The sequence below is a fragment of the Nomascus leucogenys genome, chromosome 5 (genome assembly GCF_006542625.1).
Source record: "Nomascus leucogenys isolate Asia chromosome 5, Asia_NLE_v1, whole genome shotgun sequence".
Taxonomy (NCBI): Eukaryota; Metazoa; Chordata; class Mammalia; order Primates; family Hylobatidae; genus Nomascus; species Nomascus leucogenys.
Window position 1 is genome coordinate 41,435,579 of NC_044385.1, and position 19,683 is coordinate 41,455,261.

The following is a 19,683-nucleotide window of genomic DNA, read 5'->3' on the forward strand; positions in this document are numbered from 1 at the left end:
TTGCTATGTATTTTTCCAATTTCTTAGTTATAATGCTTTTTTTTTTAACTTTTCTTGTTCTCTGGTAAATTCTTCAAAATTTTAAAATTGCCTTCTAAGTTCTTCTTTAGCTGTGTCTCTCAAGTTTGACATCTAAAATTATAATTTTTATTCAATTGTGAAACTGTATTTCTTAATTTTCTGTTTAAGATCTTGGGTTTTTTACTAATATTAATTTATTTCTAAACACCTGAGGTTTTTAAAGTTATCTTTTTATTATTAATTTATAATTTTTTTGTTTTATTGCACTATATTTCAAGAACACAGCCTGTGTAATATTGAGTCTTTAAGAGCTATTGAAGTTTCTTTTATGGCCCAATATGCAGTCTGTTTCTGTACTTGTTCTGTGTGTGAGTTGCAAAAAATGTGCATTTTGTGTCTGTCAGTTGTAGAGTTCTCTTATATCTACTATTTTGAGTGTATTGTCTTGTTAAAGTTATCAACATCTTTTTTTTTAGAAAAAAAGATGCCTTATTACTTTCTGAGAGAGGTATGTTAAAATTGGTGTTTCATGTTGTTTTCTTAGCTGTGATATCATTTCTTAGCCGTCTTACCCTATAAGTCCAATAAACAAAGCAGATGAGAGCATAAGTGCTCTGGTTGACTCTGGGAGAAAAGGTCTTAAATGGAGCCTCCTCTCAACCCCCCATCCCTGGGGGACTCTATGGCACCTCTGCAGAACCCCTAAAATAGAATATTATTGCTGTAAACAGCCTATCAATTAACCTTTCAGTCTTATTTCTGATCACCCACCCACTAGTCCAAAGAATTTCCAGTTTGCAGCCAACAGCTACCCATGTTCTCCTCCCCATCCCAACTGCGTTTTCCTGTTGCCATTTCACCCACCAAGATTCTTCTTCACATAATCAAATTCCGTACCTTACTCAAGACTCTGCTTAAATTTTGCTAATTCCAAAAAATCTTTTCTAGCCATATCCATTCTTGGAATTCTAAAAGCAATTACTGGGGCCAGGCATGGTGGCCCACACCTGTAATCCCAGCACTGTAAGAGGCAGAGGCGGGTGGATCACCTGAAATCAGGAGTTTGAGACCAGCCTGGGCTGCATGGCGAAACCCCGTCTCTACAAAAAATCAAAAAATTAGCTGGGTGTGGTGGCGCACTCCTGTGATCCCGGCTACTCAGGAGGCTGAGGCACAAGAATCGCTTGAACCTGGGAGATGGAGGTTGCCCTGACCCAAGATCGCACCACTGCTCTCCAGCCTGGGTGACAGAGCAAGACTTCGTCTCAAAAAATAAAATAAAATAAAATGAAAGCAATTATTGGTAGCATAATTAATTTAGTTTTATTGACTGATCTAATTAACTAATAAGTTAGTATTTATTCAGTGACCAACAGTCGTAATGGTTGGGAATTTTAAAAGTAATTGCAGTTGTTGAATATTTGTTGTGTTAACTTTATTTCTCCTATTATGCTGTGTGAGCATCTTTACGGTAATGCATGTCTTACGTGTCTCTATTCATTCAAGTCCCCACACAGCATCTTGTTCTTGGTTGCCGACCGGCAAAAATGCCTTGTTTTTATTCACTTCAATGTTAATATGACTTAACTCTTTTCCTATATAGTTAACAGTTTTGTGATCTTGCAAGTCCTTCATTTTACTGTATTTTGCTAAATGTGTTCATTATTATTAGTAACAAGCTTTGTTCAGTGAGAGTTCTTTAAGATTCTCTTCAAAATTCTTGTAAAGCAGATTTATTTTCATTCTAAAATAAGCCCCCCTTGTGCCTTATTCTTTTATTATAAATTTATGCATAAAGTCATTTTTACAAGTTTAAATTTATCATCTACTCACTTATAAAGCAGTGTTTGTTAAGTCTGGTAAAGCGATAGAGTGGCCTGGGCTGTCTTCTTTCCCACTCTACCTTAAGACAAATGATTTGACTTGAGCTTTTAATTTGCAAGGTTCCCTCCTAAGGACAGCAAATGTAATATAAGTGAAGCATTAGAATGAGCATTTAGAGTTCCAAGAGGGTCACAATCTACTAATTTGTTATTTAAAAGCTGATGAGATGATTGCTTCCAGCCATGGTAGTAAGCATGAAGCCTTTGAGTGTGGTGGCACACCTGGCCTGACCTTGTGCTCTGTGAGGCACAGCACAGGCTTAAAGCAGTACCATCCTCACACTGACTTGTCAGTGTGGTTTTGCTGCACAGAACCAACACAAGTGAGACATAGCCAGCCATCTCCTAAAACAGGTCCTTTTGACCCTAACGTAGAGGTAGCAAAGTGAGACAGAAGATGGAATAAGAGAAGTATAGAACACCTATGAACTATGAGCCGCTAAGCCCTTCAACATGTATGTTATTTAATTTTCTCAACATCCATGAAATGGATAGTAACAATTTACAGATGAAGAAGCGGAACCTCATAGAGATAAAACAATGTATTCATTATTTGATATTGAGTAAATGGTAGATTTGTGGAATGAATTCAAATATGACAGCTAAACCAACACCCTGAATTCCTCTTGCTTTTGCTCCCATAACCCAGTGTTATTTGGTACCCTTTGTATTAATATATATTAATGTAATTATTTAGAATTGTTGATTTTCTTTCCTACTGGACCATAAGTCCTAAGAGTAGAAACCATGATTGTTTTGTTCAGCATTAAATCTCTAAGACCAAATAGTTTGCTTGCCTTAAATCTGGTGCTCAGTTAATATTTTCGCTTTCCTTTTTAGTGCGGGTGGGTTGGGGCAGATAGGAAGCGGACCATGGTTTCTACCACTTTGTGTTGATTGACTTAGGTAAGAAAAGAGTCCACAGAAAGTCTAGGCCAGTGTGAACCTGAACAATCAGAAGGTCTTATGGGTGAGTTAAACCTCTTAGGAGGAAATAAGATAATTTTTAACTGTAACCTACATCTAACGCCATGCATGACCTTAAGTACCTTCATTCTCAAAAATGAACTATTATAGAGCTTGGCACAGTGCCATATACTAGTAGTTCCAGCTACTTGGGAGGCTGAGGCAGGGGGATCACTTGAGCCCAGGAGTTGGAGGCTGTAGTGTGCTATAGTCACACCTGTGAATAGCCACTGCAGCACTCCAGTCTGCGCAATATAGCAAGACTCTGTCTCTTAAATAACAAAAAAGGTATCATAGTTGAGAAATCACAGTAAGGATGGGGAAATGCTGACATCTCAATAATACAGATCAAGCTACTCTATTTAATTTTTTAAAAATTCTTTTCATAGAAAAAATCAGACAAAGATATGCAGATCTGCCTGGAGAACTGCACATTATTGAACTTGAAAAAGATAAGAATGGACTTGGACTCAGCCTTGCTGGTAATAAAGACCGATCACGCATGAGCATATTTGTGGTGGGAATTAACCCGGAAGGACCTGCTGCCACAGATGGACGAATGCGTATTGGAGATGAACTCTTAGAGGTGAGAAGCATATGTTTTTGACTTATCTTTTGGCGAAGTCGATGGGTGCAGTGGATGTTGTATAGGAAAATGAGGTGAAGGGGAAGAATGATGTCAAATTATATTTGCTTCAACTACTTAAAATCATTTTTCAAAGCAAGAACAGAAATCAAACTGTTGCTTGCAAATGTTATTTGCTGCTTAAGTAAAAACTAATTTCACAGAATATTTTAGAAGCTCTTCAGTAAAATATCATGGAAACATATTAAAACCTTTGTTTTTAATATCAATTTTTAAATATTCAAAATTAATTTGTATATTAACCTAATTTTGATAGTATTTATCAAAATTCTCTTTGGGTTTTAAATTAATCATACATGTAACTGTTGTTGTTCTTCAGTTTTTCAGGGGGAAGTGGGGAAGATGTTAGAGCCTACAAGAGCCTGTGAGCTTCTCAAAAATAATAATGTCTGTGAAGTTCAGGATATGGGTTAAGGCTACATAGGTTTTTTCTTTAGGAATAGAATAGACAAAAGAGAAGCTAAGAAGATGACTGATCCTCTTTTAATTACTCCAGATATTTTCATTAATAATCTGAAAAGGTTATTCTTATTCTTCTACACTTAAATTTAAGGTATCTGTTCTGAGCTTATCTTAGTTTGATACTCATTTGGTTGTTCATTCACTCATTCTTTCAGCTAACACTTTTGAGTGTCTATTAGGACCAGAAACAGAAAAAGAGATGAATACATCCAGTTCCTTCATTAGTATAGCTCACAGTCTAGAAGAAGAAAACAGATGTGAAAAGATATTTATACTACAAAATGGGAACTGCAATAATGATGATGATGATGATGACAATAACAGCTAAAATATACCTGGTACCAAACACAACAACCTCTTTTACTGGTGAGATCACAAACTAAATGATAGTGTTAGGATTCAATGGCAGGCAGTTTGACTTGTAGCTCTTTGTAAACCATTGTGCTTTAAGGCCTATTTGATAAAATGTTCCAACTTTAGAACGTTTAGGGGAGCTAAATCATGGAGACACTGAGTGTTAGACTGCTTACTTGAAATGAAGGCTTACTGATTTTGCATTTTACGATTTCCTCCTCAGACTCTGACTCAGAATAGAATTTACAGTCATCCATAATTTTACTTGCCTAATAATAACTACTGTCACAGCTGGCCAGGTGCAACAGGAAGACTATCACCATCAACTCTTTCTTCCAAACCCTGGTTGCTTCTCCCCACTTAAAACCTGTTTCTGCAAAGAAGTCGCTTCCAGGATTACTTTTCTTTTCTTGTTCTTTTATAATATAGCATCATGAATGGGACCCACATTGGGTCGTAACACTGACTAGCATAATCATTACATAAATAAAGTCAAAGATGACCTTATGTAACCAATATTATTCATTGCCTCAGTTTGTTTCCTTTGGCTTATGTTTAGAGACTTCCTCAGAGATGAGACAAAAGTGATGGTGGTAGTAAAAATGATGAAAGTTAGAGCCAATGTACTCAGTTATTACTAGCACTGTGCGTATGCATTGTACATATTTGTATTCAGTATTCTTAAGAACCCTTTATGGTAACAACTATTATTATCTCCATTTTATGGATTAGAAACTGGATAATAATATACCTAATATTGCAGAACTAAGTGAGTAAGTGTGGATAAGAACTCAGGCTTGCCAGACTCCAAGACCCGTGTTACAGCCATTAAGTTATACTATTCTCCCCATGGGACTTTTTTTTTTTTTTGAGACGGAGTTTCGCTCTTGTTGCCCAGGCTGGAGTACAATAGCACGATCTTGGTTTACCGCAACCTCCGCCTCCTAAGTTCAAGAGATTCTCCTGCCTCAGCCTCCCGAGTAGCCAGGATTACAGGCGTGTGCCACCACGCCGGGCTAATTTTTGTATTTTTAGTAGAGACAGGGTTTCTCCATGTTGGTCAGGCTGGTCTCGAACTCCCGACCTCAGGTGATCCACCCGCCTCGGCCTCCCAAAGTGCTGGGATTACAGGCATGAGCCACCAGGCCTGGTCCCATGGGACTTCTTTAACCAACCCAGTTTGTTTAGATTCAGGAGATTCCTGATTTTTGATGCTTTAGTCTTCAGGGAATCATGTATATTAAGTCACTCTGTTGTGTTATACATATCTAGACAGAGATTTCCTGTCTTGCTTGGTATATGGAAACACTCCAAAGGCTATAATTTGGAATATGAAGATTCTTGTTCCATTCTTTCTACCTTATTAAGACTCAAGATGGAATGTCCTGTGATATCCAGACTAACAGGAGCATGGGTATTTTATTTCTCTGTCTGACATTTTATTAGACACTGATAACAAATGAGCTGTGGCTGCAGAGTAATGAGAGTGTTTTACAGGTCAAACACAAAATTCAGCACTATGTATGTGGCAGCAAGCACTGGACTTGGAAGACCTACTGTAACTTGTCTCGATTCTTTTGGTTATTGGTTGTATTTCCGAAGTTGCTCAGCATAATGTATGTAAGAGGTAAAGAGTTTTCCTTCTCTTAGACAGCAGAACATCAACTGACATCAAATGTGTGAAGATTGTCCCCCACATACTAAGCAATTCTTCAGCTGACACCAACTGAGTATCCTATGATTCAATTCAATTCTGACACTAGGTACCTGGAGACAGCATCAGTCCCACAAGTTAAGGGCTCAGTCCCACAACACTGTCTCCCACCATTTCAGAGGCCATTTGCAATCCCAGGTCATGACCTGAACTTCTGACCAACCAGCCGTTAATTGGGAGTGCCCATGAACCACTAACTCAGGTTTGATTCATTTGCTAGAGTGGCTCACAGAAGTCAGTAAAACAATTTACTTATATTTAGTCATAAGGGAAGTTACGAAGATACAGGTGAACAGCCAGATGAAGAGACAGATATAAAGGTTGAGGTGTAAGTGAAGGGGAGGGCAGAGTTTCCATGCCCTGTCTGGGCATGCTACCCACCAGACAGGTCCACATGTTCAGCAAGCCGAGAGCTCTACAAACCCCATAGTTCAGGGGTTTTTATTAAGGCTTCATCATGTAGGCATGAGCAATTATTACCTCATTCTCCCTGAGGGTCGGAACTGAACATTCCAAGATTTTAGCCATGGTTTCGTCCTTCTGGCAATCATCTCCCATTCAAGAACCCACCAAGAGTTGCCTCATTAGAACAAAAGACACTCTTGTCACCCAAGGAATTCCAAGGGATTAGGAGCTCTGTGTCAGGAACCCAGATCAGAGACCAAATATTAAAACAAGAGATGTACCTAGCACCTAGCACCCCTGTTGCTCAGGAAATTACAACGGCTTTAGGAGCTCTGTGCCAGAAACTGCAAGCAGAGAACAAATATATATTTCTGATTATATCACAATAGCACAGCATGGTGAATAGTTAACTGTTAATTAAAACAGACTTCCACTCCCTTAGAAACTTCCGGTATCTGTTTGCTAAGCTAGAGTCTGGAAGAACTCTGCTGGATAAAAAATAAGAACATTTTGCTTTATTGGACTCTTCCTATGCTTTCCTTTGACTTTCGGAATTTGGCCCTTTTATTGCAATTCAGCAACTTCATCTTCATTCAGAGATGGAACGAACAAAAAGATTAAACATACCAATAACTTAACTCCCCATCACTCCACAAAGATTCTCTAGTTTAAAAAAAATGATAACGAATAAAAATATGTTGGAATATAGATTCTGGCATCATGTATCTTTGGCTAATTATTTATCTTCTCTAAGCCTCAGCTACCTCCTTTTTCAAATGGAGAAATTAATTCATTCAGCAAATATCTTACTGTGCATCTGTCATATAGCAGGTGCTGTATGAACGAAGTGTAGATTCTCTATTGGTGAACAAAATACATAATACCTGCCCTCACAGAGCTTCCAGTCTAGTGATTGTACAGCATCAACCTCAGAGGGTAGTGTGGGAATTAATAAGAGTATCTGGCACATAGAAATACCTTAATACATTTCAGATGATTTTGATTTTATTCGTAATTTTTTTTCAGAGTTGTATAGCTCAGTTCTTTTTATTCATTTATATTAATGCCTTTGTCTCTGAAACTCTGTCCCATAGGGAAGTCATCTTTTTATTCCTTGATGGCTCCATGCAATATCCTGAAGAGCTGGGAGAATGGAAAAATGCATATACAGGATTCTTTTTTTTTTTTTTCCCAAGACAGAGTTTCGCTCTTGTTGCCCAGGCTGGAGTGCGATGGCGCCATCTTGGCTCACTGCAACCTCCACCTCCCAGGTTCAAGCAATTCTCCTGCCTCAGCCTCCCAAGTAGCTGGGATTACAGGTGCATGCCACCACACCTGGCTAATTTTTTGTATTTGGTAGAGACGGGGTTTCACTATGTTGGTCAGGCTGGTCTCGAACTCCTGACCTCAGGTGATCCACCTGCCTCAGCCTCCCAAAGTGCTGGGATTACAGGGGTGAGCCACCATGCCCAGCCCATATACAGGATTCTTAAGCATTTATAACCCATCTTCTCATTGGGCTTTAGGTCAGAGATGATAGAGAATTAAATTCATGTGAGAACCATTTCCCTGATTTCTTTTTATAGCTCAGAAAAATTTTCAATTATTACTCTATGATATGTGAAGAATTTGTATATACTATAATATCAAATCCAATGTGCTTTTGAGCTAAGTATAGGAAATTGATTTAATGATGAGTACCAAGAAAGCTAAAGCCAGTGTTATAATAGCTGTTCTTTGGATATTGCAGTGTAGTAGATTGTAGAAGTATACTGCATCATATGGGAAGCATTTGCAAGTGGGCTTTTAGATTATACCTATTGGGTTTCTGAGAGCAAATCATGAGTGGTTGCTTTACCCCCTGACGCTGTGTTTATTTTTATCGTCTCTCCCTCAATTGAAGTAAAATGCTCAGTGTCTTGATTATTTTTATAACTTCATTATTTGCACATATTATTTATCATTATTGTTTTGCCTCTAGGGTATGGCTTTGCTCACAGCCTCCCTTTATTTATACTTGATCTTAATTCCTTCAGACCGTTAGATGAGGCTAATTTATAGAAAATAGCAAAAAGAGAGGTCGAGCATACATTGTGGCTTCTTTGAAGCCAGAAACTCAGCTTCTCTTTGAGAGCCCTGTCCATGACACACTTTTGGTGTGACATTTGCTAGCAGTTTTGTTGCTGCGGGATTGCACCATTACAGTGGAAGAGCATTCAGCAAATTCTGTCGATCAATGGCTTGGTTCACATACAAAAGAAATTTTACATTAAGGCCCTAAAAGACAATATGATTAAATCTCAGCTTCTTTGCCCTTTACTTCCATGCTAGTAAGAAGGTTACTAAATTAATTTCAAAAGGCATTAACATATAATCACCATGTGGACTGGAATGAGACTTACGCTAGAGTATTGGCTTTCCCAAAGCAATTAGTCCTGGAAAATGCACAGGCCTGTGCATGGGGCTGTCATATGAATATAGAATTCATTTATAATCTTCCCTTCAGTGCAAATGTGGGAAAAAAGAGTTGATGGTGCTGTGCAGGGAATTGGAGTGATTTGTCAGGTTCCAGAAGCAGCCAGAAGGAACAAAGTGGGTGGCACAAGAAGTGCACAATTGATTGGGCTAGTGTATTGAGCTGTGTTTTGTCTGGTTCCCAAGCCTTTTGAGATAGAAGAAGTATGCAGTACATTCCCTTTGTATCGTTTACCTGAAGGATAACCCAAGTAAAATCCTGTCATTTTGCATATGTATAAAATGATACTTAAGAATCATGAAAAATCAAAAGCATGAATGTGTCCCATATTTGTCAGGGATAAAGACATAGAGCTACAGGTAATCTCAAATCTCAGTGTCCAGTAATATTTATTTTATAAGAGAAAAAACCGAAACCATAAAAGTTAAATGACTGGCCCAGGTATATGTGCAGCTGCTTCATGCAAAACTCCTGCCAGGAGCCCTTGCCAGTTCCACTGTCTCAGCAGTTTATCCCTGACTCTCTGCTTGCTGCCAGTGAATTGTTTTTGAAATCTTTTGGAAAACTTAGATGTGTTTGGAAGTACAGTAGAGTAGTTAATAAATCACTAGCTTCTGAATATGCATGGATAAGATTACTTATATAGTCAGAAGCTTCTGTCACCTAGACTGGCTCTTTTAGATTACCATACATGGATGCAATCTTATGAAGTGTGTTTCTTAATGAAATAACTATGCCCTCAGAGACCTCATGTAATAAAATATCCCATTATAGAAACAGTAGTTTGAGGAACAGAAAGAAGAACAAAGAATTAAAAATTGCAAGAAAATAACTTTTCCTGTAGCTTTATTCATAGAGATAGGTTCTTTTTTTTCTTTTCTTTCTTTTTTTTTTTTTGAGATGGAGTCTTGCTCTATCACCCAGGCTGGAGTACAGTGGCACAATCTTGGCTCACAGCAACCTCTGCTTCCTAGGTTCAAGTGATTCTTTTGCCTCAGCCTCCCGAGTACCTGGGATTACAGGTGCATACCGCCACGCCCGGCTAATTTTTGTATTTTAGTGGAGATGGGGTGTCACTATGTTGGCCAGACTAGTCTGGAACTCCTGACCTCAAGTGATCTGCCCGCCTTGGCCTCCCAAAGTGCTGGGATTACAGGGGTGAGCCACTGCGCCTGGCCAGAGATAGGTTCTAAATAGCTAAAAGTGTAAAAATGAATTGATCAAGTGTTCGATTGTAGCTATGGTTTCACTAATACTAAATACTATTCACTAATAGTATTTGCTGTTCGATTGTAGCTATGGTTTCACTAATACTAAATACTATTCACTAATAGTATGTGATTTGCTGTATGTCAATATTGTATCTCAAAGCTATTAAGAAATGCGTGATTAAACCTGACACAAATACATATTGTAAGCAAGGCCTGAATATGACCTTCCCATATGCAGAGCCAAAGTCACCTCATTTTGTTACTCGTAAGATGATCTGCAACCCGGTTCACAACTCTAAAAGTCGCCAGAGGACTGTGGTGCTCGCTGAGTGGTCAGCCTCACACACTAAGTGCAGTCCTCTGGTCATTACAGCATTGTAACCAATAACTATCTGTGTCTTGCTAATCATGTTCCCTAAGTAATCAATTGTGTTATACTCAGTTTCAGTTACAAAAGACTTGCTCATTAAAAGAAATTGAGAGTGAGGTTAGGGTGCTGAATAGGGAATTGAGCTAACATTGAGTGCTTAACTATTTGCCTGGTAGTAGGCTATGTTTTTAAGTTATTTGAGTTCTGGATTAATAATGATTCTAGAAGGTAATCAGTGAATTCATTACTGTTTTGTATTAATAGTTTTGGTAGATACGGATTAATGCAATTTATCCAGTACTAGTTTAAAACACCCAAGATAGTTTCTCACAATACAATTCCATGCTATTCTTATCTTCTTGGTTTTTTGTGTGTGTGGTTTTGGTTTTTTTTTTAAAAAAAGACAGGGTCTCGCTCTGTCACCAGGCTGGGGATGCAATAGAATGATCATAGCTCACTATAACTTGAAACTCCTGGGCTCAAGTGATCCTCCCTCCTCAGCCTCCTGAGTAGCTAGGACTATAGGTGCATGCCACTGTGCCCAGCTTTTTTTTTTTTTTTTTTTTTCTTTTTGAGACAGAATCTCACGCTGTCACCCGGGCTGGAGTACAGCAGCGTGATCTCGGCTCACTGCAACCTCCACCTCCTAAATTCAAGCTATTCTTCTGCCTCAGCCTCTCGATGAACTGAGATTATAGGCATGCACCATCAGGCCTGGCTAATTTTTTTTTTTGTATTTTTAGTAGAGATGGGGTTTCACCATGTTGGCCAGGCTGGTCTTGAACTCCTGACCTTAAGTGATCTGCCTGCCTCCGCCTCCCAAAGTGCTGGGATTACAGGCGTGAGCCACTGTGCCTAGCCCAGCTAATTTTTATTTTATTTGTTGTAGAGTCAAAGTCTTTCTGTATCGCCCAGGCTGATCTCCAACTCCTGGGCTCAAGCAGTCTTCCCACCTCAACCTCCCAAAGGGCTGGAATTACAGATGTGAGCCACTGTGCCCAGCCTGTCTTCTAAAAATTTAATGCCACTTTGAATTAATTAAAAGTAGAATATAGTTAGTGAAATTATATTCATCACTTAAGAACCAAAGAAGAAGAAAATTTATTTTTTGAGCTTGTTCTTGCACTAGAAGAGCTTGTCTGAACTTCGTAATTAAAGACCTTTACCCTTCAGTTCCTTCATAGAGTTAGAGTTTTATTTTCCAGTTGCAGAAACTATTATGTAAAACCTAGTTCGTATCGGTTGGCCTCATTCTTTTCTGTTTCCTGCCATGAAGTCTTTGAGCTCTATTTCTGCCATTTTTGTTTCCGACTGTGGCTTGTTAGGGGAAGAGTTAAATTATTTAGTCATACTTCCTTATGCCACTGAAATATTGAGGCCAAAAATCCATATTCTTGTCTTGGAGGAATGACAATCGTTTATTTTTTATTACTGCAGTCCTCATTATTGCTTGCACAAAAGCTTTATGTGTGGTCTCTCCAGTGAGCCAAATTATCTTAAAATTATGGAAAGTGCCATGAAAATAGAAAGTAAAAATGATGATTGAAGAAGCAGATTACTGAAGAAATCTGTTAAAAAAAAAAAATAGCGACAAGAATGTATGCTGGGGAAGAAATTTACGGAAGGAGTAAGTTTCAGCAGTGCCTCTCTCGACTCTTCTTTCTGCGGTTTTCCCCCATGTCTTCCATAACCTATTGGGAGTGCTCTCTGGGCCTCCATTTCCTCCTTTGTCCAGCGCTTTCCCAACTTCCTTCATGTCCTATGGATATTGTAGTGACTGTACTAAAATGCAGCCTGGAAAAATATGCTCTTAGTATTGATAGAAGCTTTCTTATATTAGCCTTTTGTATTTTACTCCCCATTTGTATATTTTCTGCCCCACTAACAGTATATAAGAGAGGCTGGGCACAGTGGCTCACACCTGTAATCCCAGCACCTTGGGAGGCTGAGGCAGGCAGATCACCTGAGGTCAGGAGTTCAAGACCAGCCTGGCCAACATGGTGAAACCCATCTCTACTAAAAATACAAAAATTAGCCAAAAATGGTGGTACACAGCTGTAATCTCAGCTACTCGGGGGGGCTGAGGCACAAGAATCATTTGAACCTAGGAGGTGGAGGTTACAGTGAGCTGAGATCACACCATTGCACTCCAGCCTGGGTGACAGAGTGAGACTCTATCTCAAAAAAACAAAACAAAACAAAACAAAACAAAAAAACCCAGTACATAAGAGAGGCCGTTCCACTCCTTCCATCCCAAAAGCTAGCAAATACTGGATATTATAAGACCTCAGGCAACCTGATAGGTGAAAGTTTTGTCATTAGAGAAAGTTTTTCACACATATACATATACAGTTAAGGAAGAAAGTAGTACTGTGCTGAGGTGAGGCAGAGTTGTGGTTTTTGTTTTTGTTGTTTTTTGGGTTTTTTTTTTAGGTGGAGTCTTGCTCTGTCACCCAGTCTGGAGTGCAGTGGTGTGATCGCAGCTCACTGCAACCTCTGCCTCCCAGGTTCAAGTGATTCTCCTGCCTCAGCCTCCCGAGTAGCTGGGATTACAGGCGCCTGCCATCATGCCTGGCTAATTTTTGTATTTTTAGTAGAGACAGGGTTTCACCATATTGGCCAGGCTTGTCTCGAACTCCTGACCTCAGGTGATCCTCCTGCCTCGGCCTCCCAACATGCTGGGATTACAGGTGACAGCCACCGTGCCCAGCCCAGAGTTTTTAAAGTTGACACTTGAGTTGGGTTTTTCTCTTTCTTTACCACTGTAAAAAAATAATGAATGAGAATTGGGTGCTGGGTTTTGTTTCGTTGTTTTAACGGTGGCAGGGAAGCTGGGGATGCGGGTGATTAGGATGAGTATTACAGAGGTAGAAGGAGTCCCATGGCACCAAGTTCCATCTTCTTGTTACCCATTCCAGAGGCCCTGAACCTACCTATAGGCTTTGAGATCAGGAGGCTTGAGCTTGGATTCTGGCTCTGCCACCTCCTTACCTAGAACCCCTTTGTAAGTCACTGAGTTTGTGAGTCTCAACGTCGTCATTACACAATTACAGGAACACCAACCTTCTCTGTCATGATGGGCAGTGTGGCAGTACTGGACTCTGGATGAGTTATACTTTAAAAGCTATCAACTGTATATGATGTAATCCTGCCCCTACAGGACTGATTCATGAACAAGAGTACTGTTTAAAAGAAAGAAAAAGAGAGCAGGGTGCAGTGGCTCACACCTGTAATCCCAGCACTTTGGGAGGCTGAGGCGGGTGGATCATTTGAGGTCAGGAGTTCGAGGCCAGCCTGGCCAACATAGTGAAACCCCGTCTCTACCGGAAATACAAAAAAATTAGCCAGGTGTGGCAGTGCACGCCTATAATCCCAGCTACTTGGGAGGCTGAGGCAGGAGAATCGCTTGAACCCGGGAGGCAGAGGTTGCAGTGAGCCAAGATCATGCCACTGCACTCTAGCCTGGAAACAAGAGTGAAACTCCGTCTCGAGAAAAAAAAAAGAAAGAGAGAAACTGGAGTTGGAAGGGAGCACAGTTAGGGAGTGATGAGTCCTTTGATGACTGAATGGGTTTTTGACCATGTCTATACAAGGGACAAGTGAAATATCTTGAAGGCAAGAGAAAAGATTTCTAGCAACAGAGAGAATTGAGGTGGGGTTCTAATTAGATCAGCTGTTTTTATGAAAAGGAGCAAATATTAAGCATTACTAGTTTAGGGAAAGTCTTGACTGGTAGCATATATCAATGTTCTTGGAAGAATAAATTCCCAGTCATTGGTCACCTGAGTCCTGTCTGCTTAGGTGGCTAACAGTACCATTGATAGAGTTAGGCTGTAATATCTCAATGTCCTAGGAAACCGTGATTCCTCTGTAATACAAGAGGTGGATTATACTGTGCCTTCATTCATTTATTCTTTCCTTTGCCATGCAGCTAATGGGAAATTAGCTATAGTCACCTACTTCATTTGGTCAAGTGAAACAGCTTCCACAGGAGTATTCAAAATTAGAACAACACAGAAACATATTTCTCTATTTTCTCGAAGTCAGTATTTTTCAAAAACATGTCAGAGTTTAGAATTCAAAAGGATATCTTACTCTTTTTCCCAATATAACAAATTTAGACAGATGTGAGCTGCATATTACTATTATGCTGCCTTTAGAATGTATTTCAATTTAATTAGTTTTGTTTGAGAGAAAATAAATCTCTCATCTTTAAGCCTTTTATATGAATGTGATCCTTTGGAAACATTATACTTCACAAGAAATAGATTAAATTGCAACTGTGGAAGATCTTATTTCAGCACTGCAATTTCCATTAAACTGATTCCTTGAAACCTGCTCCTTTGCCCAAGGTATTAAGAAGTGGCTGCTTGTTGTACACTATTTTGTCTTTTCCAAGGAAAAAATTAATGTGATAATTTATTCAGAAGTCTTTTTTCATTATTGTGAAATTGTGTTTCCCCTGAGTTTCAGGCATCTGCCCTGTCCCATCCCTAGCCTGGTACTCCTTTCCTCCCTTTGGTTCTCCCATCTGCAAAGTGGGAGCAGTGGTTTGGAAAGTGGGCATCTTCTTCATGGGGGCCAGTGCCCAAGATTTTTGGAAAGAAGAAACTACCTCTATTATCTCTGTCAGTCTACTTCTCTCCTCCCCACCCCAAAAGCTACACCGTAAAAGTACCTGTGGTTCCTACAGAGAGACCTTGAGTTTCACACCTGCGTGCCTTTCATATGCTTTTCCCCAGTCATGGAGTCCTCTTGCCACTCACTTCCCGTGTGCCTGCTAAGCTTCTGTCTAAACATCTGTCTACTCCTTCTTAAGAGCAAACTACCCAACTCCAAGATGAGACAATTGCTTCTTGTTTTATGCCTACACACATCATATGGCAATGCAATTATTTGTTTCCAAAACCATGTTACTTACAGAGTACCAGATCCTTGAGGGCAGCAACCGTATCTGACTAAATAAAGTCATTTCTACAAAGTGACTTTCAGAGAATCTGGTACCTAGAACACAAGTGTTTAATACATGGCAGCTATGATGACAATGGTAATGAAAATTCCTGTATCCTCATCACTTATGCAATGATTGTTAAGTGAATAAATGGGTGAATATTCAATATATCTGTTATACTTTTATTGGAATATTTCTTGGTCTGGGGTTTCTACTTCGTGAGCCCTATAAATTGGAATTCTGATTTCATAGGACTAAAAATGAGTTACTTATACTATGGCTTTTTTTCACCCCAAGTAAATACCCTTAGGGAATGTTTTTTAATTAATAAGCTTTTAAACTGCAAGATATTTTGGCTATAAATTCTGATTCTAGATGTGTTATGTTGGTCAAATTTCTTAAACTCACTGTGCCTCAATTTCTCCATCTATATAATGATGTAACCATGCAGTTCTCTACTGGTTTGAGTGAGACAAGTAATGTATTAGGCATGTGTGCACATGTATGTGTGTGTGCCTTCTATGTTGTAAGCATTTATTAAATGGTACTATTATAGTTATAAAATGTCAATATAGAAAAACAAACTGAAAATCACCTTAAATCCCACCAGCGATATGGTCATTGCTGACATTTAGTAGAGATACTCACAGAACTTTCTTTAAACCCACACAGAAACTTTTACATAAATGAAAATAATGTGGCAAATAGGTTGCATGAAATTTGTTATTTTCTTCACTCTGCATGTAGTGTTTTCTTTCTATAACAATGCATCTACATCTGTATCATCCTCCCCTACCTCCGTTTAATACTGCAGTTTTCCATTTATTGATATACGATTATTAGTATAATCGTTTGTTGGTTAATACGTAGTTTTTTTCACTTTTTCTCTTTTAAAAGAATAGCCATGAGAGGGATGACTAGGTTTTTTAATTTTTTAGGATTTTTTTTTTTTTTTTTTGAGACATAGTTTCACCTGTCACTCAGGCTGGAGGGCAGTGGCGTGATCTCAGCTACTGCAGCCTCCACCTCCTGGGTTCAAGCTATTCTTGTGCCTTAGCTTCCTGAGTGGCCAGGCTGGTCTCAAACTCCTGACCTCAAGTGATCCACCCACCTTGGCTTCCCAAAGTGCTAGGATTACAGGCGCCCAGCCTAGGATAAATTCTTAGAAGTGGGGCCGGGCGCGGTGGCTCACGCTTGTAATCCCAGCACTTTGGGAGGCCGAGGCGGGCAGATCACGAGGTCAGGAGATGGAGACCACGGTGAAACCCCGTCTCTACTAAAAATACAAAAAATTAGCCGGGCGTGGTGGCGGGCGCCTGTAGTCCCAGCTACTCGGAGAGGCTGAGGCAGGAGAATGGCGTGAACCCGGGAGGCGGAGCTTGCAGTGAGCCGAGATTGCGCCACTGCACTCCAGCTTGGGCGACAGAGCGAGACTCCGTCTCAAAAAAAAAAAAAAAAGAAGTGGAATTATTAGATTAAAAGTTAACCTCTAAAAATATTCATTGTTGTAAGTACTTATGATTTGGTTTTTGTGTGTGTGTGTGTGTGTGTCTGTGTGTTACATTCAGTAAAAGAGTTTATTAAAGAAAAAAGTTGGGCCAGGCACAGTGGCTCATACCTGTAACCTCAGCACTTTGAGAGGCTGAGATGAGAGGATTGCCTGATCCCAAGAGTTCAGGACCACCCTGGGCAAGATAGCAAGACCTTGTCTCTACCAAAAAAATTAGCCAGGCGTGGTGGCACACACCTGTAGTCCTAGCTACTTGGGAGGCTGAGGTGGGAGGATTCCTTGAACCTGGGAGTTAGAGGCTTCTAGGCTACAGTGAGCTATGATTGTGCCACTGCACTCCAGCCTGGACAACAGAACGAGACCCTGCCTCTTAAAAAAAAAAGTAAATTACGGAGAAGGACTCTCAGATTTAATTATCACCAATTCAAATTACATGAATTCAACTCAATTCTTTAATAATAATTTGTCACTTTTCATAATCAATCCTTCTGCTTTAATAAAATTGTAGGTGGGGTATTGTTAGGTATAATATATTATGACATGATATTCACACCTCAGGCAAATCTGTTACTTGAGCTAAACTTTAATTTTTATATAATTAATATTTCCATTCCCAGCTTAAGTTAATTAACTTTTACTTCCAATTTGGCAGGGTTTTTTAAATAGATTTAATTGAGCTGCTCTTCAGTATAAATTTCTTTTCTTTTTTTTTTTGTTTTTTTGTTTGTTTGTTTTTTGAGACGCAGTCTCGCTCGGTCGCCCCAGGCTGGAGTGCAATGGCGCAATCTTGGCTGTCTGCAACCTCCATCTCCCAGGTTCAAGCAATTCTCCTGTCTCTGCCTCCCAAGTAGCTGGGATTACAGGTGCACGCTGCCACGCCCCGCTAATTTTTTCTATTTTTAGTAGAGGCAGGGTTTCACCATGTTTCCCAGGCTGGTCTCGAACTCCTGAGCTCAGGCGATCCACCCGCCTCGGCCTCCCAAAGTGCTAGGAGTACAGGCGTGAGCCACTGTGTTCAGCCCAGTATAAATTTCTATTCATGTTAGTTGAACTATAAAAAATTAACAGTAGTTGAAAACCTATCACTTCATGATATTTTTGAATAATTAATTTTATTGAAACAAATCTCATTAAAGATCTCGAAAGTGAAAATTTGTATAGTATAACAAAAGGATTTGAATTCATTTACTTTTGCTGAATTTTCCCTGGATTAACCCTAATTCTATTTCTGCTAGGTTAATGTTATAATTAAGTATCCCATCTCTGGTACATAAATATAAGAAGACTTACCTTATATCAGATTGTCTTCCCCCACTACAGCAGTTGAAATCAGTCTATAAGGGGAAAAGTCAAACACAGTGAAAATCCATTATAATATGGCTTAGAAGCTTTGCAAATACAGTCAGGCCTTAATGGCAGGGATACATTTCTGAGAAATGCATCACTGTGTGATTTTGTTGTATGAATGTCATAAAGGATACAACCTAGATGGTGTGGCCCACTCCACACCTAGGCTATATGGTATAAGGCTATTGTTCCCAGGCTATAAACCTGGGCAGCGTGTTATTGTACTGAATACTGTAGGCAACTGTAACACAATGGTAAATATTTTTATATCTAAACATAGAAAAGGTACAGTAAAAATACGGCATTATAATCGTATGGGACCACCATTATATAAGTGGTCCATCCTTGACTGAGGCATTATTATGTGGCACCTGATTATAAAGGTGTTTCTCATTTGAGGCTGTTATCTTCAGTATCCAGAGCTATATAATTTGCTACTGAACGACATTTTATTGAGTTGGAAATTCAGAACCTGGGAAAAAATGAACTCACCCCTAAGGTAAAATATTACTGTCTTTCTGGGACTAGGCCTCATGAAGCTGAGATAGAAGTTACTAGAACTATCTGGAAGACCTCAGAAGGCCCACTTTGTCAGTAATCAGATGAGGAAGCTAAAAACAGATAAGAAAACCAGAATTGTAGGTCAAGAACATAGAAAGCTCCTTTGGACAGAAAGCTTTTTCCCTTTTTCTTTTTCTTCTTTTGTATCTTTTTGGATGCCAAGGCAAATTACTGAACATCTGAAAGAGCACAAGACTAGGAGATTAAAAGAGGTATGTCAGTTAGATTTACAAATTAATATTTAGAATTATCAGGAGCCTAAGAAACCATATCAATGAATACTTTTTGGTTGCAAAGAACAGAAATTAGTTCAAATAATTGTCCCAGTCAGCTTGGGCTGACCATAGACATCTATTTCTCACAGTTCTGGAGGCTGAGAAGCCCAACATCTAGATGCTGATTAATTTGGTTCTTGGTGTGGGCTGTCCTCCTGGTTTGCGGACAGTGTTCCTGCTGTATGCACACACATGGTGAAGGGAGAGATTATGTCTCTTAGTGTAAGGGCACTAATTTCCTCTATGAGGGCTCCATCCTCATGACCTTGTTACTTCCCAAAGGCCCCACGTCCAAATACCATCGTATTGGGAATTAAGGCTTCAACATATGAATTTGCAGAGGGACATAACAATTCAGCCCATAGCAATAGCTTCACCAAAAAAGTAGAATCTATTGTAATGATGTGAATCCTTCCTAGAACCTGAAGATCGGGATGCACCAGGGCTTTGGGAAATGATGGCTTTTCCAGTCCCTTCATCTATGTGGCAGAATATGGACATCTCACAGAAGCTTAATGAACATGTAAAAAA

At 39.4% G+C, this 19,683-nt stretch overlaps 1 protein-coding gene across 1 annotated transcript in view; it reads left to right on the top strand.

The window, feature by feature from the left end:
- The window catches only part of PATJ (PATJ crumbs cell polarity complex component), a 416,491-nt gene that overhangs the window by 247,061 nt on the left and 149,747 nt on the right, over window positions 1-19,683 (top strand). The window contains exon 28 of the mRNA XM_030812925.1: window positions 3,260-3,456. Coding sequence (XP_030668785.1) covers window positions 3,260-3,456 — 197 coding nt within the window. The remainder of the gene's footprint in view (window positions 1-3,259; window positions 3,457-19,683) is intronic.